The 27,689-nt window shown below is 38.6% G+C and overlaps 1 protein-coding gene across 5 annotated transcripts; it reads left to right on the top strand.

Moving 5' to 3' along the window:
• The first annotated feature begins 95 nt into the window (after positions 1 to 95).
• On the top strand, positions 96 to 27,462 carry OVCH2 (ovochymase 2). 5 transcript variants are annotated; one of them, XR_008238625.1, is made up of 23 exons: positions 96 to 223; positions 6,709 to 6,808; positions 9,197 to 9,306; positions 9,991 to 10,082; positions 11,220 to 11,392; positions 12,410 to 12,505; positions 12,905 to 13,056; positions 13,723 to 13,918; positions 15,393 to 15,416; positions 16,783 to 16,873; positions 16,979 to 17,112; positions 17,517 to 17,657; positions 18,654 to 18,784; positions 19,171 to 19,264; positions 20,109 to 20,240; positions 20,646 to 20,726; positions 21,376 to 21,562; positions 23,067 to 23,136; positions 23,701 to 23,893; positions 24,179 to 24,330; positions 24,662 to 24,830; positions 25,248 to 25,346; positions 26,741 to 27,462. XR_008238625.1 is itself a non-coding variant. In XM_052810545.1 (22 exons), the coding sequence occupies exons 2-22, from the start codon at positions 6,718 to 6,720 to the stop codon at positions 25,268 to 25,270; spliced, it is 2,532 nt and encodes an 843-aa protein (XP_052666505.1). In that variant the 5' UTR covers positions 96 to 223; positions 6,709 to 6,717; the 3' UTR covers positions 25,271 to 27,462. The 5 variants fall into 5 exon arrangements, 3 of the variants coding, with proteins under 3 accessions (XP_052666505.1, XP_052666506.1, XP_052666507.1); XM_052810545.1 differs by having other exon boundaries at positions 25,248 to 27,462; XM_052810546.1 differs by having other exon boundaries at positions 20,136 to 20,240; positions 25,248 to 27,462.
• Positions 27,463 to 27,689: the final 227 nt, after the last annotated feature.

A 27,689-nucleotide genomic window follows, 5' to 3' on the forward strand; every position in this document is an offset into this window, starting at 1 on the left:
AGGGAGATGGAGGATGGATGGAGGGCGGCATGGATGGACAGACTCCCTTGTCTGTGCACAAAGCAGTGCAGAACAGCCGAGACAACTGGCAGCGATGGAGGGCCTGTTTCTCCAGTGCCTTACATCTCACCTTGTCAAGGTGCCTGCTGAGTGAGGAGAGCCAGGACCTCATACCCTTTGTGTTCATGATAACTTCTCTGTGGTACAATCCTCGTAAGCTCAGGTTTGTTGCATTTCAGGCTTTATTCTTCTGGATGTGAGAGGATGCTAAATGTGGGGTCTAGAGAACTGCAGAACAAAACCAGCAATTGCTAGTACGTTAGGATAAAATAGTACAGTTACATGAAATTAATGCTTTAGTGTTCCTCTATTTTTCATTTACGTTTACACTGGGGAGCTGCCGCTGTGCTAAAGACTATATATTTCATTAGCAACAAAACATTCCTGAGGGGATGCTGTATGTTTGGGAGCTAAGCAACTAGCATACTTCTGGCTGTTGCTGATTTGCTTAATCCATATGCCAGATTTTCCTTAGCTGAAAAGCATTAGTATCGATCTTTCCTTACAAAGCATTTTGAGATATTCAGGCCAAATGCTTGAGCTAAGCACAACTTTGTTCCCTTTCTCTTCCTTCGTTTGTCCTCCTTCAATCAGTTATGCTGTAGATATAAGGCTGGACTCTATCCAGGGGAAGGTTTGGCCTGTATCTTAACACATTGTGCTTTTCATAGCCTGCAGTATTTTTGCATTTCTTGATGTTGTTCGTCTTGTTTGGTTTTGGTCGCCTTTACTTTGAAAGGTAAAATCTCCATCTATGAGAAGACTTAGCTACAAAAGGAAAATGTATGTCATAGCATTACTCCTCACAGATGCAAGTAACTGAGCCTGTATCTACAATTCTCATGTATTGGTAAGCTCTGAAGCAGGAAAAATGGAGCTGTTGTGATAAGTGGGAAAAGGCCAGCAGGTGTTATTTCTTTTAGTTCTTGGTTACCGGTTCCTTTTGGCTAGTATAGCAACTATTGCGCTTTGCTTTGCATAATGAAAAAGAGCTTAGTGCATTTTTCTGTAAAGTTGCACTCCTTTTTTTGCACAGGAGACTCGAATAGCTCTTGATGCGTATCCAAAAGCCTGAATTGAAGACCAAATGTTCTGGGAAACAGTGTCTTGGGGGGTTTCTGTGGGTTCTTATTCCACCCAGTACTCTTTTGAACATTCTTGCTATTGTACGCTTTGTTCTGTGCCCTGACAGGTCAACTGAAGAATTTAGGAGGATGTAGCAAGTTGAAGTAAAAACATTATCAAAAGCCAACCTTTCTTGTTTTACTGCTCCCTCTGAGTCCTTACTTCAGTTAATTAGAAGCAATAAAACATAACTAAATGTCTCTCTGTGAGGCAAGAACAGTGGCCCTTTCAGTTATGCGGGGGGCTGTAATGGGAACACGGTGGAGGCGGGGGAGGAAACGTCAAAAGCACAAAGTCTCAGAAAGTAGTCTGCATCCAAGGGAATCTGATATATTAGGCTGACTAATACTTGGGAGGATGTGGAGTGGATGTAAGTTGTGCAGCGGTGGTAGCAACTTTCCTATTTGAACTATGGAGTTACTAGGTGACTGTATCTTCTAACTTCTGCTATGTTGCTAAAAGTCTGTAAAGATACTTTGCCCCTTCAGGGATCTTCACGTCCTAAGAAAAGGGACTTTATAATGCCCAGAGTGTGATAGTTGATACTTGAATATTGCAGAACATTTAGCTAAGACATGTTTACTAACCAGAACCAGACAGGAGGTCATAACAAAGCTTGGAACAGAACTTAAAACTCTGGGTCTGTTTTTAGGACAGTACTGTGTCTAAAACCCAGTCTGGCTGACGTTTCATGATTGCTTTAGATATTTTAAATTGTAAATGGAGGCTGCAGGCAAAAGGGATGGACTGATCTGTCTAGCGCATACATTCATTCCTCCTCCTTCGCATTTGCACTAGCATTCAATTTTTGAGTAACAGCTTTGATCAAGAAACCAATTCAGCTATAAAAGCAAATCCAGCTACATAAAAAAGAAGAGCATTCAGCTCTCCACCCAGCCTGACCAGAACTGAGGCTAGCACAGGGGAATGGCAGCCACAGGTACTTTCATGGGAGATGGGGCACAACTGCCCTCTTGGTAGCAGCCTAAACTTAGGTTGGTTTAAATCTATCATGAACCTACAAGTGCTGTGGAAACATACATCAGTTTTTTGGATCACTTGTGAAGCATTTGCCTTGTGTGTTTTCAACAGTTACTGTTTGTCCTTGGTATAGTAGCAATCAATCTTATTAATAGATGGAAATTAAATAGGCTCAAAACAATACTGGCTTAAAACTTTTGTCTCTGAACTTTTTATAAATGTTTATTTGCTTAATTTTCAGGCAAACATTTTGCTTCCCCAGAAAAGTCCCAGTGACTGAAAAATCATGGATGCGAATCTTTTCGGAAAAGGAATTGATAGCGTTGTGAACATTATTACTGCAAAACTTTAGTTTGCAGGTCTTTTTTTGCGATGTTTACCCAAACCTAACTATAATACTAAACTATAAAACTAGCTTAACTAGGATTCATGTGGGAATGTTGAGGTGGAATTCTGTGGTTTGTCTTTTGCAGGTCAAGCGAATTTATCAATGATCTCTGCTAGTCTAAAAAATGTGCGGCTAGGAAGACAGTTAACTCTATCCCAGCTGAAACCAGGACACCCAGCTGAAGGCGTAACATGGCAGAACGGCATGGTTCTGCTCCGAGATGAGACTGTATTTGTGGAGAGGGAAGAGCATGTTTATGAGTTGAGTTATTTAATGTTTTGATTCTAGGAACTGAGAATTTCAAGGAGGTAATTCCCTCAGCTTTTCAATACATTGATCTTTGAGGTAAGAAGGCGGCTTTGGCTGAAAGAAGTGAATGAAAAGTTAACCTCTCTCAATGTGTGGGTGGGTGGTGGTGGTTTTTTTAAGCATATTAAAATGGAAGTGAGTTTTGTGCTGGTGCTATTTAGGGTCTTTTATATGCATCTTAATGTCTTATTTCATTTGGGGGAAATGGTAGGCAATAATGGGCTCATCTTGAGAATTAAACTTGATTTTCTTGTTACATCAAACTTGGGCGTAATTTGAATCAAGTCATTGGAATTACAATAGGCTAAAACTGGTGGAAATAAGTTTTTTGGAAAATCAAAATTCATGCGCAACTATCAAAACATAAATATATTTAATCCCTATTAAAACTAAATTTGCTTTCAGTTAAGAACTACTGGATTCATAAATGTAATACATGAATGATAAGATTTTTGAAGTTTAATATTTCAAGACATTATATCTTGTTTAAAATATGAAACTGTTAATTTTATTGAGCTAATAGGTTTTCCAGTTTTCCAGCAGTGACCTTGCAAACTGTTTGGATGTGATTAGTGACCCTTTAAAGCACAGCTCATTGTGTTTAAAAAAAAAAACAAAAAACAAACAAAACCCAAAACCAAACAAAAAACCCCCAAACCAACCCTCAACCAAACTCAGCAAAAACCAGTCCAATCTAAATGTGTCTTTTCTACTGATCTTCTAACAGGTTAATTACTATCCCGCATTCGCTGCTTGTTTTACCCTCCCCACCCTCTGTCCTGCACTCCTCGTTCTCTCTTCTCTTAAACTTCACATTGTCACTAGGTGAATAAATTTTCCACCTTTCTTCCCCCTTGGAGAGGAGGATCAGCACAAAGCAACTTTCCTAGCAAGAATAGAAAGTGGTTTTTTATGTCTTGCAGTCTGGCCGTCTCAGCGGTCCACTAACGTTCCCTGAAAAGCAGCGTGCATTCCCTACCACCAGCCCTCGACCCCCTTTAAAACCCCCTCAAAACCAGAACAGAGTAACCATTCTGGAAGGTTCTGGTGGTGAATATTATCTATAGTCTTTGCTTTCTCTTGGTTTTAAACTTACTTGTATGTGTGCATATTTGGTTTTTTTAATAACCTCATAGGAAGGAGCAGCTATATACATTTCTACAGCATCAAGCATACTTTGATTTACAAGCATTTTGTTCTCCAAGCACACAGCAAAGGCAGGCGCAGGCCAGACTGACTAGCATTGATTAGCACCATTATTTTGAGGCGAGGGACTGGCTCTACCTGCTAAAACTTGGATCAGGCCATTTTGGACAGTTAGTGATTTAATGGCTTTGTTTTTCTTACTACGAAGGTACAGGACGCTAACAGGATACAAAGCCAGCTCTGCATTGAGATTCAGAGCAAATGCGTGGATGGGGATCAAGTCGTAAGATTTGACCTTTGCCTGCCTTTGAGGAATGATGCTGGCAGGGCTGCCTGCCAAACCTGCGAGTTTTAAGAGCGATAGCAGCTATACAGTGGGGGAAGTAGTTAAAGTCATTAGTGCCTCTGTCTGCACACAGGATAAAGATAACAGCTTCAGGAGGAAGATAAATAGGTAGCAAAAGAGGAGAACAAAGAATAGTAAGACAAGAAAGCCCGCACTTCTGTTTTGCCATCCCAGATAAGGAGCAGGTTGTACAGAACGTGTCCTTCCATGCTTTTTCTTTCTGACCTCTTTGGCTGCTGCACAGTAAGTGTTGCCTCTCTGTCATAAATTTGAAATGAGCTGATTGTTTCTCCATTTGCCAGTGGGCTGGATGTTTCTATTTCTCATCAGAAATGCGACAGATTTAGTTTGCACGGCATCGCTTATAACTGCAGAGATTGTTTATTCTTGTTTTTATATCATCCTGTTGGATGGCATCATTCCAAAGATGTCATTGTGGTGGGTGATCAGAGCGCTCTACTGTACATGAAACCAATTTGGGGTGTTTGGGGTTTTTGTTTTGTCCCTGCAAAATACAAATGAATTAATGAAGGAATGCAGGCTTCAAAGTTTTTGGTTAGAGATGGAATGATATTAGTGATGCAGGTTTCAGAAGTTGCAGAATTAGGGATCTCCACAGGACCGGTAGGAAAACTGCAGTCTTAAGGAGTTCTGTATGTTTATAACAGAAATATAATTTATAACAACTGCAGCTCAAAGTTTCTAGAACAGGGTTTGTATTCAGTTGTTTGTTATGAAGTTGCATATCCAGAGTAAAAGCTGGGTTTTGTTATCCTCTGACTGGCAGAGGAAAAGAACAACAAAAACCTAGAATTTAGAACGTAAATGATTGTTGGGATGTTGATTGATGGTAGATCGGAGCGGTATTGTGAGATCCTTGGCCAAATAATAGAACATATTCAATAGACTGGGGCTAATGGGTCAAGTATAAGATAGTTTTCTTTGGGAGCCTGAGCAGAATTAAAAAACATGAGTCTTGTCCATTGTGATGGTAACCACAAAAAGAGAAACTGTTTAATTACTTTTGCAACTTATTTTAAAAGAATATATATTTTACATTTACCTATTGGTATCTTGAAAAAATGTAATTTGGATAAGTTATGACTATGAAGGTGTTTGAGACTGAAAACTGTGTTAACATGCATGTATTATTTATCCCATGTTTCTGTCTTCAAAGTTTGATGCATTTCCCATGTGAAAATTATGGGGTTTGTGGGAATATTGAAGGTGGAAATATTGAATTATTTTTTACAAAGAGAGGGGAAGCTGAGGATCTCAACCACTTAAGCCAAGAAAAGAAACCCACAAACAATGTTTTTCCCTGTCTTGTGTAAATAGTTCTTTGTTCCCAGGTATAACTATCCCTTGCCCTTTCTGGTACAAATGAGACTTGTGGCTTCTGTCATTCAGAGTAAATCTATTGCTTCTCTTGATGACTCTGATGTCTTACTTTGTGCTTATATATTTCATATGAATTTAAGATCATTCAAATAGTATTTTAATTGTATTTATCATTTCGGTCAGTCATTTCCAAGTCAGGCAATACCTGCTAAAACTGATGAGAGAAAAGTTTTAAGTGGTGAATTTGCAGGGTAACTTATGCTTTCTGTTTTGTGAAATCTTTAATTTAGCTGCTGATGTGTTCCTTATTTAGGATTTGAATAGTCTTCTAAGAGACTTCCACTTAAATTGCTATTAAAAGTGGAGCTTAGCCACCAAAGTGACTTGGAACTGGCACTGCTAATTGCAGCAATACTGAAATATTTTTAAAAAGCTGAGCCCTGTCCTCCTTAGTTGCCTTTCAAAAGTGGGATAAAACACTGCTCTTTTGAAAAAAATGATGCTTTGATGCAGAGAGCTGTCTTTGTCTTGTACAACACTGAGCATGCTGTCAACAAAATGATAAGCTTTTGGTATGTTTCTCAGGTCTGTAAAATTGGCTAAATATAAAGTGTGCAGGAAATACAAAGTATTGCCTCTTCAAAAGCTGTAGAAGTTGTAGGGGCAAATAGCAATTGACATTCTGTTCATGTGTGTTCTACTTCGATGTGTAGATCAGCCTGGGTAAGTGTTGCTAGCATAGCATGCAATGGTAACTTCATTTTGTCATTTTGCCTGAAAAAAATAGTTTTAGGGAGGATTTTAGCTAGTGTTTTACAGCAAAGACTTCAGTAATAGCATATAAAGGAATCATGCTCTGTTAAATTTGGAAAACTTATTTGTGCAGGTTAAGTGCTTTATGGCTGGATTAATGAGTAACTTCTACTTCAATTAGTTGCTGTTCTCCTGCAGTGTAGTATTTGGGTTTCTTTTTCCCTATAAAAACTCTCCTTGTTTTCACTCAGTCATTTAGCACCCCAAGATGCGCATTGTCCCCAGTAAGCTGCAGTTTCTCCTGATGGGGATAGTTTGTATTACAGAGTTTCGTGCTGTACCGTCCGCTCTTCGGAAAGGTAGGATGAAAATTTCACATCTAGCTTTAACAGCTTTCTATGTACTAGCGGTTTTGTTCTTAGGCAGTGACAAGCATGAAAGTCGATGCTGAAATAAAGAAACTGCGCTAGTTTCACCCTCTAAGTTTTTGACGCTAAGAGCTGGTAGACCTAGACACAAGGTAGCATTAGAATAATTGGTCTACTTTTCATTCTTTGCTTTTGTTCCAATCCAAGTCTGTAACTGTAACTTTTAATGAGTAATTCTTATGAAACTTTTGTCTGATTCCTTGATGATTCAGAATGAATAACATTAAATAAATATGATTTATAATTAAGTAAATAAAATTAAATACTCTCAGATTTGCAGCAAGTTAATGAGGGTCATGGTTTAACATGTTACCCATGGGCTGCAAACAAAATACAATGAGTCCTCTCTTCCGTTGTCTTACATCTTAAAATCCAGACTATTCTTTTTTTGGAACAATTAATGATTGCAATTGTTCCTGTTTCCTTCATGAAGATTTACTGATTTATAGCAAAGTGGAATGGAAATCGGATCTTGGCTGTTTATGTAATCATCTTGCTTCCATTTTAAATTTGCAGTAGTAAAAAAGGGAAATTCGAAGGTTGATTTCAGAAATTCTGCAAATCAATTGTTTTCACTGTAAAAACTCTATTTTGGCTGTCAAAATGGTGGTGGTATCTAAATCATCATGGTAAATTGCTCACTTAAGCAGTCCAAAGCATAGTATTCTGTAGAATGGTATTTGCTGGCTTCAGCGTCCTTCCATGCAGACGACTGTGATGCAGTTTACATAGAAATCTCTCATCCAAACAGTGAAAGACATTGGTCCTGAAGCAGTCTGTAAAGCAGTCAGGAATCTCTTGGGCTTAAAAATGCCACGGCGCAGAAGATTTTAGAGTTTGTCAAAATAGAGATAATATAAGTTTGGTGTAATATTAATATAAGTATTAACTTGTAACTTTCAAACTAATCTTGCATATGTTAGGAGCATAGAGTTATTCAAGCTGAAAGAAAAAAGGAAAGTTTTAGTTTGTGAATCTGATTTTTAAATTTTATTTATTTATTTTTGCCCGTTTCCCCAGTACCGAATTCCTTTTGGTAAAACCTAAATCCTAAATCCTATTTTTTAAAATTTTGTCTGTTTCCTCTTTCCCCTTTCTTCACTGTATCTTTGCACATGGGAAAAAAGTGGGTGCAGTGAGAATTAGGAAAGAATGAAAAAAAAAGAGATAAATGAACTGGGTCAGTTCTATATAAAGCCTTTGTTATTTATAAGCTAGGGTAAGTAGCATTGTGTCAGCATTATTGTGACACTGTAATCACATCAGCCGTGCTAATCCTGAGGATGATTGCAAAACCCTTTTTGTAGGTTTTGTAAGCTGTATTTTATAGTTCGGAGGATTCCACGTTTTCCAGTGTATACAAGTATTGGTTCTCCATCCTTTGAATACAGCTACCTATCTGCCAAAACAACAACAAAATGTTCCAAGTTTATGGATGCTAAATTTTTTCCCAAGGTAGTGTTTAACAGAATTTGTAGTAAAATGTCAGAGATGTGTTTGGCTTCAATGAGTTTTCATACAGCTTTAAGAAAAAAAATTGAGGCCACTGTTGGGTTTGGGAAGTGCACTACAAAGAATTCCTCTGCTACAATGTGCTCCTTGGCAGAATTGGTTGCTCTGCTTCTATCTTTCTTAAAATACCACCAAATCAGTCCACAGATATTTGTTTCTGTAAATATACTCCTTTACAAACACATAAATATTACCGGCTTCACTTAGCCATAGTAGATGATAATAATAGTGAGTTAAGCAGAAATAAAGTTGGCACAGTAATAGATGTTCTGGAGAAATTCAGTCACTGTTGCTGGTCATCAAGGTCTGTATGTTGTGCATTTTGACCCCGATTGTCCAAAATATTTTAAGTACAAATGCTGGGTATAAAGAGATTTCTGAAAGTGATAATGAAACAGTGATTTAGTCCCAAAATAATTCCAAAACTTGCTTGAACGAGAATGTTGACGTTCAAAAAGTTCAGGTAAGCATGGACCTAACAAGAATATTAAAATATATATATATACACACACACACATTTGCTCCTGGAAGGCAAAACTTAATATTTGTGATACAATTGGACCATATAGTGCTCATTTGGAGAACTTCTGCAAAATAAAGTGTATTGCCTTTCTCTTCTCTTAGCCCAATTCAGCCTTAGTCTGGGCAGTTTGTATTGGGAATTATAAGATTGTGGTTCCTGTCGTGGCAGAGAGACTGCTCTGACCTCTGCACCAGGCCATGCTTTCCAATTCTATGTTACCAAGAAAGTAGCAAAAGTTAAATTCAGACTGAATCCTTCCTTTTTTTCCCCCTTTTACTCCTCAGATCCAAAGTGTGGGCAGAAAGTTCAAGAGACAAAACCATGGAGTTACCTTAACCTTTTCACTCGGATTGTTGGGGGAAACCAGGTGAAACAAGGCTCACATCCATGGCAGGTTTGCACAAGCAAATGTGGTTTTATCTTCAGAACAAAGTCCTGACTGTTCATAGAAATGTCAAAAGAAGAAAGCAGGTATACTTTGTGCTTACTGACACTTAGGGTGTATTGTTGAGCTCCACCCTGCTTTTGTGAAAAGCAATGAAGCAGGCAGAGAGGACGTGGAACATGTCCTGCTCCCTGATAAACCTTTGCTTATCATTTTTTATTTTGTTTATCATTATTTCTGAAAGAGCATCTGTAGATTAGCCTACTGCAAAGAGGCATGGGTGAAACTGCTCTAAAGTAGGGCACCGAAGGACACCACCCCTGGTCCCCAACTATTGTCAGGCATCATGGATTTGCAGTGCTCCCAGTGACCTGCAAAGGAAAGAAAGATTCTCAACTAACTAGGAACATTTACAGCCGGCCAAGTACCTCAGTGACTTGGCATTTATTACATGTATGTTGTTTTTATCCAGGTACCGAGTCACAGCTGAGGGGAAAAGAGCAAGGTTTAGGATCTCTTAGACTCAAGGACTGTAAGAATGCCATGAAAGTGTGTTTGCTTGAAATGCAGCATGTACTTTAGCTATGTGAATCTTCAGAAAGGACCTGCATGTGCTCTTTCCTTTCTTCCTCAAAGGCAATCAGAGCAGATATAAAGATTTTCTTTATTTGGTGTGCCTTCTCTATGATGCAGGTTTCCCTGAAACTAAGGCAAAAGCATTTCTGTGGAGGCACTATTGTTTCTGCTCAGTGGGTGGTCACGGCAGCTCACTGCATCTTAGACAGGTATGGATGTGATATTTCAGGAGCAGGCTGCAGGTGCAGAAAATGATTGATTGTAGAAGTGTGTGTGTGCTGTAGCATCTTTTGTGGTGATTACTTACAGGTGCTACTGTTTTATTTGTAAGCAATATTTTCCATGTTTTAACAGAAAGAGGGGAAAAAACAAAAGCTTTGAGCATCTCAAAAATAATTAAGAATAAAATTAACTTACAGGGATTAGTGGAGACTGATTTTGGAAGTGTAGGTAAAAATCTGTACCTAACTATAATTATCAAGTGACTGCAATTTTTTTTTTTTCCAGTAACAACTGGCAGAGTATATGCAATTAAATGTGAATAGTACTGACCTCTTGCATGCTGATGATTTTCAGCCTTAGTGCTTAAAAAAAAAAAAAAAAGTCTGTGAACGTTGTACAGAAGGTTTCAGTGCTGATCTGTGGTGGCTTCACTGAGGTTCTAATTCGGTTATAGTTAATACTGAATCTTTCTACTAGTGGATCACCTGGAATTATAAACTTGATCTGTATCTGGCATTATATGTGATCACATCTTCGTCAAATTAGCCAGTAACTGCCAAGTTTATATTAACTACAGAAGGACAGGCAATATCTAAATCAGTATAAAGCCTCCTGACACAAAAGTAATTCTTCAAGTCCGGGGAATAAATTTGAAGCAGAATAAAAAGTTTATAATGATTGCTTTTGTGTTTCCTTGCTGCACATCTGATCTGGTACTAGGAGCCCTAAAGCAGGATTCACGTAAGTTTTTAAGGTATGAACTGAGAATGCTAGAGAAGTGGTCTTATGTTTTCTGTACTTTCCTATGTCCAAATCTTCCTTCCTCCTTCAAAAAGCAGTGTGACTGAACATTTTTAAACACAGTAAGAGGACCTGGTTCGTCAGTGGACCACCAAAGCACAGTCGAGAGCGTAGCTAAATTGTTTTTCTTCTCAGTCCTTTTCAACTCCCGATTTCGACTGCAGGGCATACTCACCTCTTGCTGACTACCTATTAAGTGCTCTAAAATCTGAAGATGAAAGGCATTAGGTATCAGTAGTAATAAATTCTCTTCTAAAACAACTATATTTTTTCCTTTCATTTTGAAGATTCTGTAGCTGAACTTTTATTTTTCTATTCTGCAGGAACCTAGTCCAGTACTTGAATGTCACTGCAGGAGAGCATGATTTGAGGATCAGGGAGAATGGCGAGCAGACACTCCCTGTTAAATATGTCATTAAGCATCCAAACTTTGACCCCAGAAGGCCGATGAACTATGACATTGCCCTTCTGAAGCTGGATGGAGCCTTCACCTTCAGTAAGGCCATAGTTATCTGTGATCTTTTTCAGCGGGGAAGGTAAGGCCTTTGCTTCTCCCAGATGCTGTGAAAAGTCTTGAAACTCAGTTTGAACCAATTTCACAGCTGTCAGATTATACCACTAAAAATCTCCAGAGTATTTTGCAGCTGAAGCATTTAAAATACCAGAGGTAAGTCAGAAAAATGTATCGGTTGACTTAAATGGTCTTTTTCAGACTCCATACTCCCTTCAAGAAAAAGGTGTTCTTTGTATGCAGGAGATTTAAAATTGACCAAATAGGTGGTTTTCTTTTTTATTGAAGGTGTAGGTGGAAATTTCTGCCTCTGGCGAACAGCAAAGCTAGTGAAAGGCAGACCAGAGCTCAGAGCATACCGCAGTACTGTCTGTACCTCCTCACTGACACCCCCTCTGCGTTTTGCCCTCTCTTCGCTTGGTGCAGACTGCGGGAAGGAGCATGGGATTATCTTGAGTGGTGGCAGAGTGGTCCCTCTGGGGGCTGAAAGGGGAAGGGGGGAGGACAGCTGCTGCTTCCCCGTCTCCTGGCCCGTGAGCCAGCCATTTCTCGGCTGTACGCTAACCTCGCCTTACGGTCAGGTTTTCTGGAAGGCCACTTCACATCAGTTGTACATAATATTGAGGCGCATAGGAGAGTCCATGCAATGCTTTGCTCTTCCGAAGGCTCCAGCTCACATCATTAGGTTGCTCGTTCTTTGTCACCACAAAGATGGGCGACTACTTTTTCTAATGGAAGTTTGGATCATGATAGCAGCTAAGTTTAAGCTGAATGGCAAGGCCTGGGCTGAAGCTTGTGGTGCTCATGGCTTGCTTTTTCCATTCCAAAACACCACAAAGTGGAGGCACTGATAAATTGTCAAATGCCAGGTTAATTTTAGATGTCACAAAAATAACAATACTTTTCAGTTAAAAAAAAAAAACAAACCTAACTGAGAAAGCAAGCTTTTTGTTGTTCTTCTTTCAAATACTTACCAATAAAATTCATGTCCGTGTGTGGCAGGTTCATCAGTTTTGCCAGCATGTCTTCCTGATCCTGGTGAAAAGTTTGAAGCAGGATATATCTGCACTGCTTGTGGTTGGGGCCGTTTAAATGAGAGTAAGCCACTCAAATTGTTCTTTGACATTCAGGTTTCTCAGTGTCTTATTTCTGAAGCTAAGAGCTTGATTGCGTAGGTCGTACGCAGACCAGAAGAAACCATCAACTGGTCCTAAGAACTGTAGTCTCAAAACAGGATCTTTGCTGGCTTCTATGCCTACCTGTGAATTATCTCAAAACGGATCACTACAATATATAGACCTGTATTTCGATTTGGAAACATTTTAAAATTTATTCAATTAAAACTGCTTATGTACACAAAACTGGGTGTTTATCAAAACATGCTCATAACCATAAAATGGCTTGGAGCAAGTTTCCAACTAAGTTTTTTTGGTGTGTTAGCAGTGACATTAAGTTCACCTTTCAGCATTTCTTATGAACAATTTTTTTGTATTTCAGATGGAGTACTCCCTCAGGTCTTATATGAAGTCAATCTACCAATCCTAAACAGTAAGGAGTGTTCAAGAGCATTATCAACTTTAAAGAAACCCATCCAAGGTGACACTATAATGTGTGCTGGATTTCCAGATGGAGGAAAAGATGCCTGCCAGGTCAGCTGAACAGAGGGCCTCGTGTACCTACAAGTGTTTCTCAGAAGCTCAAGGCTCTGTGTACCTAAGTGAATAAATACACTGTAAACTGTGTTATTTGGAGTGTATTTCTTTTGACGTATGAATTCTTTCAAAGGTTCTGTATGGGGCAATGCACTTAATTACATGATGCCATTTAAATTATTGTATGAGTTGTATGTCAGGTTCCTGAGAGCAATTTTGCAATGTGTCCCAGTGCAATAATGCTTAGGGCTTTCTAACTTCAGAACAATTGATTGATAAATTAGTTAATGTCGCTAAGATCCTACAGAGAAAAGTAGAAAGTATTGTCTTGGATTACAGGAAGGAAAGGAAGTCAGATAAAGGTTAAGTGATTGTTCCTTTTCATGGGGGGGGAAAAAATCTCCTCCTTTTTACATGCTAAAGCACAACAGATGTGCACCCATGAGGGAATTAGTCTGTCTCTCCCCCTTTTGACAATCCTGACTAAACACAATAAAAAAGAAAGTGTCTGTCTTCACAGTTTTTTAAAAATTACTATCCCCTACATTGCAGGTTTGTTAGTATGGCACAAAAGGGAGCTCAATAAGCTCTTTAAGGCTTGCTCAGTGGTATGCACGTACTTTTGTAAGCTGTAGGTTGTGAGCTTTTACTTGTTTTTTACAGGGTGACTCGGGAGGCCCTCTCTTGTGTCGACGTAAGCATGGTGCCTGGACTCTCGCTGGTGTGATCTCCTGGGGGATGGGATGTGCTCGTGGCTGGATAAGTAACGAGAAGAAGAAACATTACAACCGAGGATCTCCAGGAATATTCACAGACCTCAGTGCGGTGCTTCCCTGGATTCAAGAGAACATGAGTGCTGGTATTAAGTCTCCACAGTAATGTGTCCCTCACTTGTGACAACTCTTCTGTCTCATAATAATATTTCATTTAATTTTATCTTTTTCAAGATATAGCACTTTTTTTTTTTTCCCATTTTTTCTGGCAAAACACTGTAGCATTTCCCAATGCCTTTAAGTATATGGTACTGATTGGCAATTGCCAAAACCAAATTGAGAGCATTGTAAATGTTTACTTTGCTTCCACTTTGCCTCCTACTTGGACTGTATATGTGTGTGTGTATATTTATTTTTTTTTAACCTTAAGAATGGTCCTTTTATCTAGCTAGCCAGTTAGCATGGTATTTTTAAGTGGAAATTCACCAGCTGAAAATGTCTGAAAGTCCGTACGCACCTCTCTGAAGTCACTTGTCATTTTTCTCAGCAAAAACATGTTGGATCAGACATTTGACTACTCTCAGAAGTGCTTTTGCTTGCTCTGCCCAAAAGGCTACGTATGCCTTCTGTGCAGGGGATCAGCGTGAAAATTATCCATTGCTTCCAAAGTCATGGTAATACAAATGACAGTCTGTCTAGCGGTGAACTTCACTCAGAGCATTAAGAAACTGAATTAATATTTTCTTTCAGTTTGGGCTATTTTCATTAAAGGTATTGGAGATTGTGTTAAAATTTATGCAGAGAACTGAAAAACTGAGGAGGGGTTTTTAAGAGGTTTTGCTAGTCAATGATAAGAAAAAAAAAATTCCCATTAGAAACCAGGTTCAATTTGTGATTGAAAAAAGAAACCCTCATAATGTCGGAAAAAAATGAAAAGGGTTTAGCTTCTGAAAAATATTTTGGTTTTCAATTTGAAAAAAAAAAAAAAGAAGAAAAGAGAGAGACAGGGTCTTTTTATTAAGGGTTTACTAGTTGGCCCATTTTATTATCAGGAGAAAATAATACGATTAGCTATTGTGGTAATTAAAGTGTGTTGGCTCCAGTAAACAGAAAAAGTGGTTTGGCAGGTAAAGTGAAAACACAATTCTCAATTGTATTGGCATTAGGTTTTGCTTGCTCACTCTTTCATACTGTCACGCTGGTGCAAAAGATCTTAACTGTAATTGCTGTCAGGCTTAATGTCTCTGCATCCCTCGTGATGCTAGCATTTGGATTCTGCTACCCTTACCTGAAATGTATAGTATTTACTTAACGAGTATGTGGAAAGAGAGTACAGTGCTGCTCAGACTGAGCACTGGCCTATCAATGTATGATTAATTCTAGAACTGGCTACTCCAGAATTGTTTATTCCAAAGTCAGCATTGCCTGAACTTGCAATTTTAATTCTAAGCCTAGTTTATTGTAGGCACTATGTCCTCAAGAAGCATTTAAATTTGCCTCAGTGCTAACCATATAAAATTACCATTTCAAATGGATAAAAATAAAGCCTACATTGTGAATATGAAACTACAGTAATTTATTCTTCTTTTTCTACTCCCTTCCCTATCCCTCCTTTATTAGATCTGAAAATGAAAAGCTCCACAGGTGAGTAAAGTATTTTTTCAGTACCTTCTATCTGTCTTAGAGCATAAAAAGACCCCCAAAATAGTCTGATATATAATCTATGAAGGAAGAAACGTGAAGAAGCTTGATTCATCAAAGCACTTTTAAATGTATACTTTAAATATGTACTTTTTCCCTCCTGGTTCTGTAAAAAAAAAAAAAATTACTTATGTACTGGTGACTTCAAAAAGGAATTTTCCTTAAGTGAGCTACATCTATAAAGCCATATTTTTATTGAAATGCAAATAAAATTGATGGGAAAAATGTAGAACAGAACCTTAAGCAATGCATGAAATCTAGTTAGTGAAGTTGATTCTGGTAAAAATATAGATTCTAAATGGAAAGTATGAGGTAAATTAGTAGTACTTTTGTGCAGTTTATGGTGAATCTATCTACTTGTCTGGTGTCTGTTTCTATGAATAAAATGCAACCCCCCCCCCCGAAACCCAACCCCAAATGGAACATGTTTTAAAATTGAAGTCTTACTTCGATTCTGTCATGTTTATGTTCTTGTTGGACACTGTTTATCTAGGTAGAAGTTCACATAAAGATACTAGAAATAATGCTTGTGACCTAGATCTTAAAATTTTAATCTTAGTAACCTAGAGTGAGATCTCTCAGATGATAAACAAGCTTGGGCACACAGTCAGTTTGTATAGACTTGCTGTGGCCAGTGAGAATTGGGTATTTAAGTGCTGTTTGTGTCTTTTTGAAATATTATAAGATAATCTTATAAGTATATGACTCCTTAAATTTGTTTTCGTATACATAGTTGTTGATCAATGTCTTACTGGCTTACCTTGCAAGGAGAAGGAAAGGCAAGAGGAGATAATTTTTATAAGTAATTGTGTTTCTAGCAACACTTATCTGGAGAGGAAAGCTTCTGCTGCTTCTATTAAAGTGTCTTTAATACCGTATTGTACTGTTGCAAAAGTCTCCTGCTGTAATATAGCTAAGGATGTTATTACAAATGGGCTGCAATGAACGCTTTGCTTATGTCCTGAGGTATGTGGGTTTTCCTCCCTGAAAAATATTTATACTGGAATCCTCATTTAACAAATAGTTTCTTTAAGGTAAAAAGCAAGCACTGGCATTTTTACAGTAAAATAGGATAGCACATCGGTAGTGCTTAATTTTTGCTCCCAAATTTTGTGTTTTAAAACTGACTTACCATAGTTCCAAATAAAAGAGAGAAGACCCAGCATCAGTCTGCCAGCAGAAACAAGGTACATCTGAGCAATCTTGAGTCTCACAATGTTCTCTAGATGTTTGAGCTATTTGGTGGAACAAATGATTGCATATGTGTCAAACATGATTATTTCTATTTTGTTTTAACTCTACAATGCAGCATTTTGTAGCATTCAGGATGGCAAACTCCCTGACAGTGAAGGACAATTACATTTTCCTGGAAGTCCCAACCAGTTCTATCAAAACCACCAGTAAGTAGACAAACACACAGTCTTTCCCCAGAAACTATTACCCCTACTGGGTAGTTTGGGTTTTTTGTTGCAGTTTTGTGAATGGGAACTAATTTGTTGTTCCAGATTGTGTGTATGGACTCTATTTGTACCAGAAGGGAATTATATATTGCTTCATTTTTCCCACTTTGATATAGAGCCAGAAACGTTTTGTGACTATGATTCTTTATCAGTCTATTCAAAAGATGACAGACTTGTTGGTGAGTTATTTCTTTGAAATAATCTGTCAGTGTATTCTTTCGTTCTAACAGCGAGTATACCCAATGAGGACATTGCGGTTGGTTACATTTTACTTAGGTTTTCATGATGAATACGTTGTGACATATGATCTAAAATAAAAGACAAAGAGTGTGGGAGGAGAAGAGAATGGAAAATGCCTGGTAGGGAACTGTGTCAGCCTATGACTTTCTGGTGTCAAGGATTTTCAGTTTCTAATAGTGTGCGTCTATTTGGGCTAATGGAATAATAGAGAATATAGAGGAATGAATAGGCAATTTCCTTCTCATCCTAAAATGTTTATAGCTAAGTACTAAAATGGTACATGCAAGTTTTCTCAAGTGACTAAGAGTTTAAACAGCGATTATTCTCTAATATTATGTTTCAGGGAAATTCTGTGGAGGAGATCTTCCATTACCTATTTTGATTGGGTCTAATAGTGTAAGGCTGAAATTTGTTTCTGACAACAAGGATTATGGAACTGGTTTTTCCATGACCTACAAAGCTCTTACACCAGATATTCTTCCTGGTAAGTCTAAGTCTAGTAATATACCTGTCTGCACTATTGGGTGGTGACCTGAAAAAAATTTTCAGGAGAAAATGAATCAGAGGAAGCTCCTATGATATTTCTATGTGGGTGATGTTATGAACAAGGTAAGTGTGGTTAGGCTGCCATGTGACATTGTGGAGAAACTGGGATGCAGAAAGAGATAGTATAGATGCTGTTGAGAGAAGCCCTCCTTTAACATTGCCTCTTCCCCATCCACTTTATACAAGATCTCATTTCCTTCCCTACTTCCAGGATGTTTTAAAACTTAATTAATTAGATTAGTCAAATGAGCAGAATTTCCAGATAAAAGCTGCTTTGCTAGTCCCAAGCATGCTTTCATGGAGGGGCCCTGAGGGGAGGTGGCTAATGCTAAGATGTATGTTGTGGAGAATTGCTCTCAGTTTTGCTGTGCAGAGAGGATCATCATCACTAGGGAGCAGGCCCAGGGGCCATCTGCTGAGTCTGGACAATCCAGTTACAGACAGACCCCTGTTGTTCCTGTTCCTGCAGCGTTTTCAGCTAGTTTCTGTCCTGGGCAGAGTGTAAGGAGGAACCCCCTCTGAGGGGCCTTGCCACCGCATAGCCCATCAGGGAGACATGTCCTCTGGTTGTGTTTTATGTCACCACTTTCCGAGGAAGCTGGCAATGTTCTTCTGACATGCCCGTGTCCTGCTCTTCTGTCAGCCCACATGGGTACCTGTGCCTACAGTGCATTGCCTGTAGTCAAAGAGGAATGCTATAGTCATAGGCTGGACTGCTCTTCTGCCTGGGAACAAATTAAAAATTTTCTTTGCATCTTTTTCAAACAGAAGGATTTGGCTTGCTGCTTGTCGTGGTTTGACACTGCTCTGTCCTGTTCTCTTTCTCAGCTGTGTGAAAGCACCACAAGAGTTTTTCTGGATTTTTTTTTTTTTTTTTGTGAATGATTTAATAGGAAATCACAGTGCCTTCATTTTCGTTTTCCTGGATTTCCAGATTCTGGCTGCGAGTCCTTAGCTGTCCTTTTTGAAGAGGGCGTGTTACAAAGTATGCACTATCCAGAGCGCTACAGCAACATGGCAGACTGTCAATGGATTATTTGTGCGCCAGAGGACCATGTAATCAAGGTATAATACGAGCCCTTCTTGTGTCTACAGGAGGGAAGCGGGCACAATTGAGTTAACAAGAAATTATGCAGCTAAGGACAAGCAAGATCAAACAACATAAGCTTGAATAATGCTGCTGGATGCAGTTAAGAGAAATCACTTTCCATCCCAAAAGCCAGATTTCTCCTTTAGGCTATAGTAAAATAGGATTTCCTGGTTTAAATTTCATCATGACAGGTTCTTCTAGCAAATGTAATATACTACGTATCCCCTGTGAGAAGTCTGAACATCACTGAAATCAAACCCCAAAGGAATCATTGAGAATACTAAAGACCTTATTATAGATCTTTGAACTTTTTCTGTGTGAATTTAACAACGAGGTTCACTTTTTCACTTTTTATTTAAAGCTTACATACCAGTCTTTTGAAGTAGAAGAAAGTGAAGATTGCTCTTATGATGCCGTGACTGTGTATGAAGATGTGGGAAAAGAGGAGGAAATTGGTTTGACTTTTGATTTTTGACATATTTTGGGGGATGACCTAGTTCTTTTATGACTTTCACTAGCCCTGTTTTACGGTCTAAAATCAAGTTCGCCTCTAGAGTCTCAGGTGATGTTATAGGTGCTAGTTTCAGTACCTTGAAAAATATTTGCAGGTGTATTGGTGCTGCTGTTCCACTTACAGAGGCAAAACCACATTGAACAGAACAGTTTTGTGTATTTAAATTCTATATGAAATGCAGTTCTGAATTCATATAAATGAAGAAAAGGGCATAACAATAATTTATTTTTATAGTAATGATCAGACACAGAAAGCACCCGAGGTCTCCTTTCTAGAGTCCAGTTGCTCTTCACTCCAGATAAGCATTCATGTAATTCTTGCCACCTTGCTGGAGATTCTCCTGGTTTACATTGAATGAGATGACCTGTCCCAATCAATTGATTTCAGCACTTGCTTGATGCTGGTGCTTCGATTAGCACTAGTGCTTAGATTAGCACTAGCAGATGCTAGTGCTGAAACACTAACAAGGGGAAATCAGGTTTCCAGTGTGTTCTATATGTAATGGCAACCTATGAGCACGAGTGCTGCAACAGACTCTTACGAAATAATGCAAGAATCTCCTTGTTCTTATGAGATAATTACTGAACAAGGACAGACATCAGGAATAATAGAACAGTCCTTCAGCCTCAGTCTGCTTATCTCAACTCCTCTCTTGTGCACAGTTATTTTTTACCCTCCTGTGTGAGAGCTGGAATACACAGAATTTTGGGTACCCACTGTTGAAAGAGATAAGGATGAAAAAGTACATGTTAATCTACAGTGAACCTTTGCTTTCTCATCTTTAGCTAAGTCTTGTGGATTTGCCCTACCAGCACCTGTTCTAAGCTCCTCTGCTGTGATGCTGGTTGTCTTTCACTCTGATGAAACAGAGACCTTTGGAGGATTCAGAGCTACAATCTCTTTTGTTCATGTAACAGGTAATCGAAGTAACTTGGGAAGCTGCCTCTTTGGGGCAGCACAAAGGGCTCTTCAGTGAATCTGGCTATTCAGAATTATTTTGCTCTAGGAGGTTCTCATCTAACAAACTGTTTCAGTGAAAAAACTGTATTGTGAACCTATTGAGGCATTAAACAAAGGGCCTATTGAGTGGGTGAAGAGAAACTATGAATCTACCCAAAACCTCAGAGTTTTATTTCACGTAAGAGTATTTTGGTGCATTTTAAATGGCACTTCACTACCATGTGAAGATGTAATAGCACAGATCTCTACTGTAGAAATCTATTCCTTCTACAAAAATTGTAATAAAGGAAATTAAAGTGCTTTTGTAATAAAAATATCACTCAAGACAGCCTGCTAACACATTTGCTATTTTCATTTGCTAGATTTAGATACTTTGGACTCAACTAGTGAAGAAGAATTTGAAGATATGGATATGACTGAAGAAGAAATACAGGTTACAACAGGTAAGCCAATCCGAGTTATATTTTCTTCATGGGAATAGGGAGTACCTATAGAGGACTATAATTTAAATGCTGTTTTCTCCAAATTTTTAATGGATGCAGTTGTCCCAGAATTTTTCAGTAAGTTACTTTGAGAAAATAAAAAGATGAATAGTAACAGTTCTATGCTTTGGCTTTAAAATAGGAAAACCTAATTTTTCTTGTTTCCTTCATCTTGTTAAGTCATTTACAGCAATGCAATGACATTATTTCAGCTTGTATGTCAGTTTACGCCTACTTGCTTTGGTGAAAATAATTGCAAAGGGTTACAGGGTAGTTGAAAATAATAACCAGCATTCTAGAACTTCCCTTTTTCCCTCCAGTACTTTATGGAGAATGGGATGAGTCCATATTCATTGTAGGTTTGCGGCTAAAACTTTGAAGGTAAGCAGTTGCTTTCATCTTGGTGAAGCTCTGTTTTTACTAAGATCATCTCCTCATGCTATGTCTAAACGTTTGGATCCTTTGTAATGAGGGAAGTTGAAAGATTTAGCAAAAAAGGGGAGGGAGGAATCTTTAGAAGCTGTGGGGTAGCTCTTAAATTGACTGTTCTTTGCTTCTCCAAATCTTAACCTCTAAAGACTTCTTGAAACACCAGTGCTTTCTGTTTCAGATGGTATTTGTGGAGTGCCTTCAAATCAGCCCAGGTTCATCTTTAGTAGGATAATTGGAGGTGAAGAAGCTGTACCATACTCGTGGCCTTGGCAGGTCAGTGTACAAATTTCAGATGAGCACATCTGTGGAGGAGCAGTTCTTGCCAAAGAATGGGTTGTCACAGCTGCTCACTGCTTTAATTCTAAGTAAGTACACTGGGATGAACCCTTCCCTGGGAATGTCTGTAATTGCATGGTGTGTCTCTGCAGCGTGGTGGTTCTGCCCAGGGTGGCTGGCACAGTTTTAGTGTTACCACCTACTTACAGCTCACGCTGGCACTGGATTCTTTTGCTCCACATATATGTACTAGGATCATAGTGGCTACTTCTGTAGGCTTGGTTTTCATTCGGATCAGTTTTCCGAAGAGATGACAAGATACTAAGTCCCTTGTCATTCTCCACTTACTCTTAGGTAACTTCTTTGTGTTTGGGTCATTTACAGAGCATGTTTTCATCCAGGTAGAATCAACCTATGAAAAATCAAAAAATTACTGAATTTGTGTAGATTTTGGAGGACATACAGGAGGCTTTTGTGCACAGGGTTGATGCCGTTCCCTTATTAAGAACCTATCAATCTGTTAAATCAGATTACATGGAAATTTTTCTGTCTTTATTGAGAGGAGACAAAAGGATAGTCTGTGTGACTTTTAGACTCTTTAAAATACTTTCTAAACTGCAATTTGTTTATTCATCTCTTAGGCTGAATACTACCTGTTTTAAAGTTCAAATTAATCACAAGTACATTAATTTAAAATTCAGATATATTGGGTCACTAAAATATTTTTTAAAAATCTTCCCAGGATGGCAGATAATTAGGTATTCTGGCCTTTATTCAAATAAAGTTGCTATTACTTGAAAATGAGGGTAAGCTTTCAAAAGCCCCAAATGCCAAAGATGCTCAGGCATCCACATTCTCCATTTCTTTGATTCTCTTCCCCACCCCCACAAAACTGGGGATCTGAAATGCAAGTACTGTTTTGAATTTCAGACTTTGGCTTCTAAGTTTCTAAGTATTAGTTAGCAAAATTTTGTCAGGAGCATTGTTGCGCTGTGTTGAAGGTACTGCTTTAAGAGCCATATTAAGGAGGAATTCTCTATTGCGCGTTGCTATCACATCAGAATTTGCGTACGTGGCTTAATGATTCTACGCAACTAATTTCATCAGGGCGTTATGACAGGTTTTCAGGTAGTGAGAGGGCTTGGTTAAGAAATCAAAGTCTGAAATGAAATGTTTGTTTCATTTCTTTATATCATTTGATAGGTAGCAATGTTTTAGAGGTCACCCGTTTTTTCATTAAGAAGGTAGGGACCAGCACTGTCCCTGGATGAAGTGGACCATGCAGGCCTTGTGTTCTGCATCAGGCACCCCCAGTCCTTATAAAAGTGACCTTTCTCTCAGTTTGCTATGTGTTTGAGAGATCCTACTGCCTCATCTCATCATGAGAATATTTCATGCTCCCTAGAAGACAGTGGGAAGATTTCCATAGATTTGTATCGGAGTGTGGGCCTCAGAAGTTGTTGGCCCAGCAATGTGTAGGGCCCTAGTATCCCTATAGGGTGGGGGAGGTTTTAAGATTCACAGGTTTCAAGAATGCTGGTATACAAACCTAAGAATGTGCTTATCTTTTTTTTTTTTTTTTTTTTTTTTTAGGGAACTGTACAGAGACTTATGGATGGTGGTAACTGGACTTCATGATCTTACAGAGCAAGAATACAGACAGGTACTATAAGTTCTGCTTAATAATAAAATAGAAATCAATCTTGCAAAATAGTTTTTGATGTAAATGCATCTCCTAAATTGTTCATGATGCAGCAATCTAACAGCCTGCATGCTGACCTTGATCTGCATTTACACAACAGCTTTTGTGTGACAGTCAGAGAAATTGTATCAACACAGACCTGTGCCTTCACCAGTAATGAACTCCAAAGCTCAGTATCCTGGAGGATGTGTGAGTGAGGAATGTATTGTTTCTAAATTCCCTGGTGACTATTACCAATACGGAAATAATTGGGGCACAACTTTCCACTTTGCTCAGACTGGACAAATGATTGTCCAAGACCCTCTTCCTACACTTGCTGGATGGAGTTTACTGCATGTTCCCTGATCCACATCCAAGAGGCATAATCCTGACTTGTTGATAGAAGAAAGCTGGTGGCTTCAGCAGCTGCTTTTAAATGTGTCCTCCTCTTAAGGCACCTTGCATATGGCCTGAAAATTTAACCAAAGTTACTTAAAGACTCAAATTCCTAAGTAATTCAGAAAATGTCAATGTCTGCTTTCCTAGAAAAGGTCAGTAAAGCAGTATATTATACATCCGAGTTTTAACAAGACCACTATGGACTCTGATATCGCTTTACTGCAACTGGCCGAGCCCTTAGAATTCAACCACTATGTGCGCCCAGTGTGCCTCCCAGCCAAGGAGGCAGTTCAGCCCTCGAGGGTGTGCGTTGTCACAGGATGGGGTGCACATGAAGAAGGTATGCAGTCTTTGCTATTTCGAACATTGAGCATGCTGTAGCTGTGTTTTAAATACCACGTTCTGTGTTGTAACATTCATTCTGTCTATATATTAGGGTCTGGAAAACAGACATGTTAAAAAGTTTTCACTTGTATAAGCTCAGCTAGACATGCAGCGAAATGGGTGGGAGGAAAGAAATCAGATAATTTAGATTGAGACCATTTGAAAAGGGGAAGAGTAAAGCTTCTTTCTGGAATCACTAATTCATGCCTCTACTGGTTTCTGTGGTGTCTTTTACTTCAAGACAGGGAAAAGGGGAAAAAACTGCATCAGCTGGAAGTCCCCATCCTGGTGCTCGACACATGTCAGAGCTATTACATGAATCTTCCCAGTAAAGTGACCCAGAGGATGATCTGTGCTGGATTCCCTCTGGAAGAAGGCAAGGACTCATGCACAGTAAGTTGCGCACATCAGCTTTGCCTTCTGAGACTTGGGGTATGGCCAGATGGGTTCTAGGAAGGGGAGTGTTAAAACCTCACTAAGAGCTGTTTTCTTGCAAACAGGCTGTAGGTGATGTACAGTGAAAGACTCCCTAATAGTAGGATTTTAATTACTCATATTGCAAAAAGAGGTACTCCCCTTGAACAAAGGTTATTTCTTTCTCTGCCTTTTAAAATCAGAAACCCCCAAACACATGAGCAGCTGAGACCTCTCATAGTTGAACTGATAATTTTAAAACATAAGGAGTGATGTTAGCTCATAACAAGATTCCTTTGTCCTTGTGCAGGGTGATTCTGGTGGCCCATTAGTTTGTCCTTCAGAAGATAACTCGGCATTTTACACCCTTCATGGAATCACTAGCTGGGGCTTGGGCTGTGGAAGGAAGAGCTACCCGGGAGTATACACAAATGTTGGTGGTTTTGTTGACTGGATCAAGCAGAGTGTTAATAGTAGTGGTATGTATGAAAACAAAACAATTAAATGAATCATTTTGCTATTGCTAGATGCTTAATTTAAGGTCTTTTCTAGGGTGCCATTTTTATATTTGGGTGTCCAGCACTTCCTGAAATCTTGGTTGTTTAAAATACCCCTAGCTGAATGCCCAGAAACAGACAAATCTAAATCAGTAGTCACTTCTGAAAATCTTATTTCTTCCGGATATATTATTATTGCGCTCTCTATTGCATTTCTCATGTTGATGACTATGTTTTCCTTACTGCTGCTTTGCTGCTTCATTTCTCAGGGATGGGAGGAGGTAGGAAGGCATGAACTGACATGAGATGACAGCTGAATCCACTTTGACAAGTTTACAGCCTGCCTTTGTTGATGATCTTTGCAAAGTTTACCCTGTTTTATTTTTCTCCTTTTTGTAGATCTCCCCATTTTCATGGTGTGACTGTCAAAAGAGCGGTTCTGATGGACCACATTGTAAAACACTTCCAAAGCACAAAGGCCACTGAAAGTAAAATTTGGTGAGAGCGTGTTAGTTCATGATTGGTGAACAGATCCCAAAATAGCTGATATTTATCCTGGTGAATTGACTGCTGATTTAGCTGAATTGAGACTTTGGCTTTACATGCGTGTGCTTGGGGCAGACACAAGTTACTTGCAGGCTTCTGACACTCTATTAATCTATCTTAGAAGGGAAGTGAGGGAAAATAACCACCATATACCATATGCCAAGCATGTCCTTGAATGTAGTGCTGGAGAGTGTAAAAGTACTGCAGAAATGAGATTAAGTAAGTGCTTGTGTAAAATAACTGAAGGGGCAGTCAGTCATCCTTCCATTAAGGTGAATGAGAGTGTTACCTCTGGCTCTGAGAGGACCTAGGCAGTGGCAGTAGTAGTGCATTCTGAGCAGCAGCAGAACATTGTCTAGTCATTAGTGAACTGAATCAATCCAATTGCTGGGAAAGGGATATTTTTAATACAGTTCCTGTTTTAACAAATTGTGTGTTGTTCAAACGGATAGAAGTGTTTGAAAAGACAAGTGTTACAGGCCAAGGGCCTTTGGCAGCATGCAAGAACTGACAGCTATCCTAATTAATCTACACGTGTAATTAAAGAGGTACTGGGTAATCCACATACTGCAAACTGAGCACATTTACTTGTAAATAGTAGTTTAACGCCCAAATGGCTGCTTACACAGTGTTTAGAACCTAGATTAGTTTAGAAACACTCTCAGTGTTTAGAACCTAGATCAGTATGATAGTACAATAGGTAACACAAGTATAATCCTTCTTTGACTCAGTGGTCCAGAAAATAACTAGAAAGTAAGAAAGATATCTCATTTTGTTTCTGTTGATTGTTAATGGTAAAAATCTTTAGAGATATGTTTCCCATACATGCATTTGATGCCAGTAACCCTACTTTTTTGACGACATTAGTTTAGACCACCTGATTTTTTTTTTTTTAAGATATAATTTTATTCTGTAGCTGGGGAAAAAAAAATAATCTCTCTACCTCTCTCTAGTCGTTCCCAAATGAATACAGTAAAAGTTTTTCACCGGTTTCTTTTCTTCACTGTAAAGTTTTAGGCAAAAGCCCACAAAATAATCTGGAGCATGAGCTTTCCGTCAAACTATGAAAATACTTCATGGTGGAAGGACTATGGACAAATTCAGATTAAGTGTGAGGCACAGCTGTGTTACATTATTGATAGAGTATGCTTGTTCTATCTTTGATAAACTCTCTGAAGACACCTTCAGAGAGCAACGGAGGGAAAATATCCTTTGTAATTTTTCATTATGGAAGTCTGTTAATGTTCAGTTATAGCGGAAGTTGCCATTAGCTAACTGTATCAGTTTAACTATGCTGGGAGCAGATCTGTCTAATCACTTGCTTGCTATTCTGTTTTGCTTAACAGGAACAAGATGACTTAAAATACCTGTAAAGTTTTTATCTGCTTATTGATGTAATACAAGGATATCAAGTGGGTGTGTTCAGAAAAATAAGAAGGTAGGGGGAGAACTACAGGTGGTATCAGCTATGCTAGCCCTATTGAATGCAGTGGTTATATGCTGATAAATTGAGATCTCTTAAAAAAATTCCTTTCATATATTCAGAATGCTATCTTAAATTATTTGTACTTGATTTGATTGTTAGGGTACTTACTTTTTGCTTGACTGCATGATGTTGACCTTTTGTGTTTCTCCTAGTATGGTTTTACAAGTAGTCTAATTTTGCTTTTATTTGTTGTATCTTTTCAGTCTATTGTAAGCTGCCAGTATCTTTTAGCAATAATGTGAACTGTTTTGTGATGGAAATGAAATCTGATTTTAAAAAAATAAAAAATTACTTTCAATGGAGTTCGTGTAATGGAATTATATTTTAGTTTCTACAAAATTTATATGAAGTCCACTTTAATTCTTGACAGTTATATGAGGCTTTCCTGAACCCTACAGTCAAAAGGTAGGATACTAGTAGCCTACCTGAGTACTGAGGTAGACTCAGGTTCCCTGCGTGCTTAAAATCTGGATATAAACCTCCTTCTGTTGGCATGTAAGTAAAAATATCTTCTTTGTAACGTTATATAGGAGCAAATGAAGGCTCATTGCATTGTTCATTGGCACTGTGCTAAATATTTAGAATAAAAGTCTGTCCAAAAATATCTTGTTCTGCCCTTTGGTTAATGTGAGCATCTGTGACCATAAGTCCTGCTTAGCTCTGAAATAGTAGTCCTGCTCTATGTGTGCGCGTGGGCATGCATGCTGGGAGTCCAACTACATTGCCAATGATGCACCTAGATAGCCTTTGCAGGAGTGGTTATTAGAGCATTTTTGTAACTTTTGTTGGAAAGGGAAGATCTTAATCAG

This window comes from Harpia harpyja, chromosome 16 (genome assembly GCF_026419915.1).
Source record: "Harpia harpyja isolate bHarHar1 chromosome 16, bHarHar1 primary haplotype, whole genome shotgun sequence".
In the NCBI taxonomy this organism is placed as follows: domain Eukaryota; kingdom Metazoa; phylum Chordata; class Aves; order Accipitriformes; family Accipitridae; genus Harpia; species Harpia harpyja.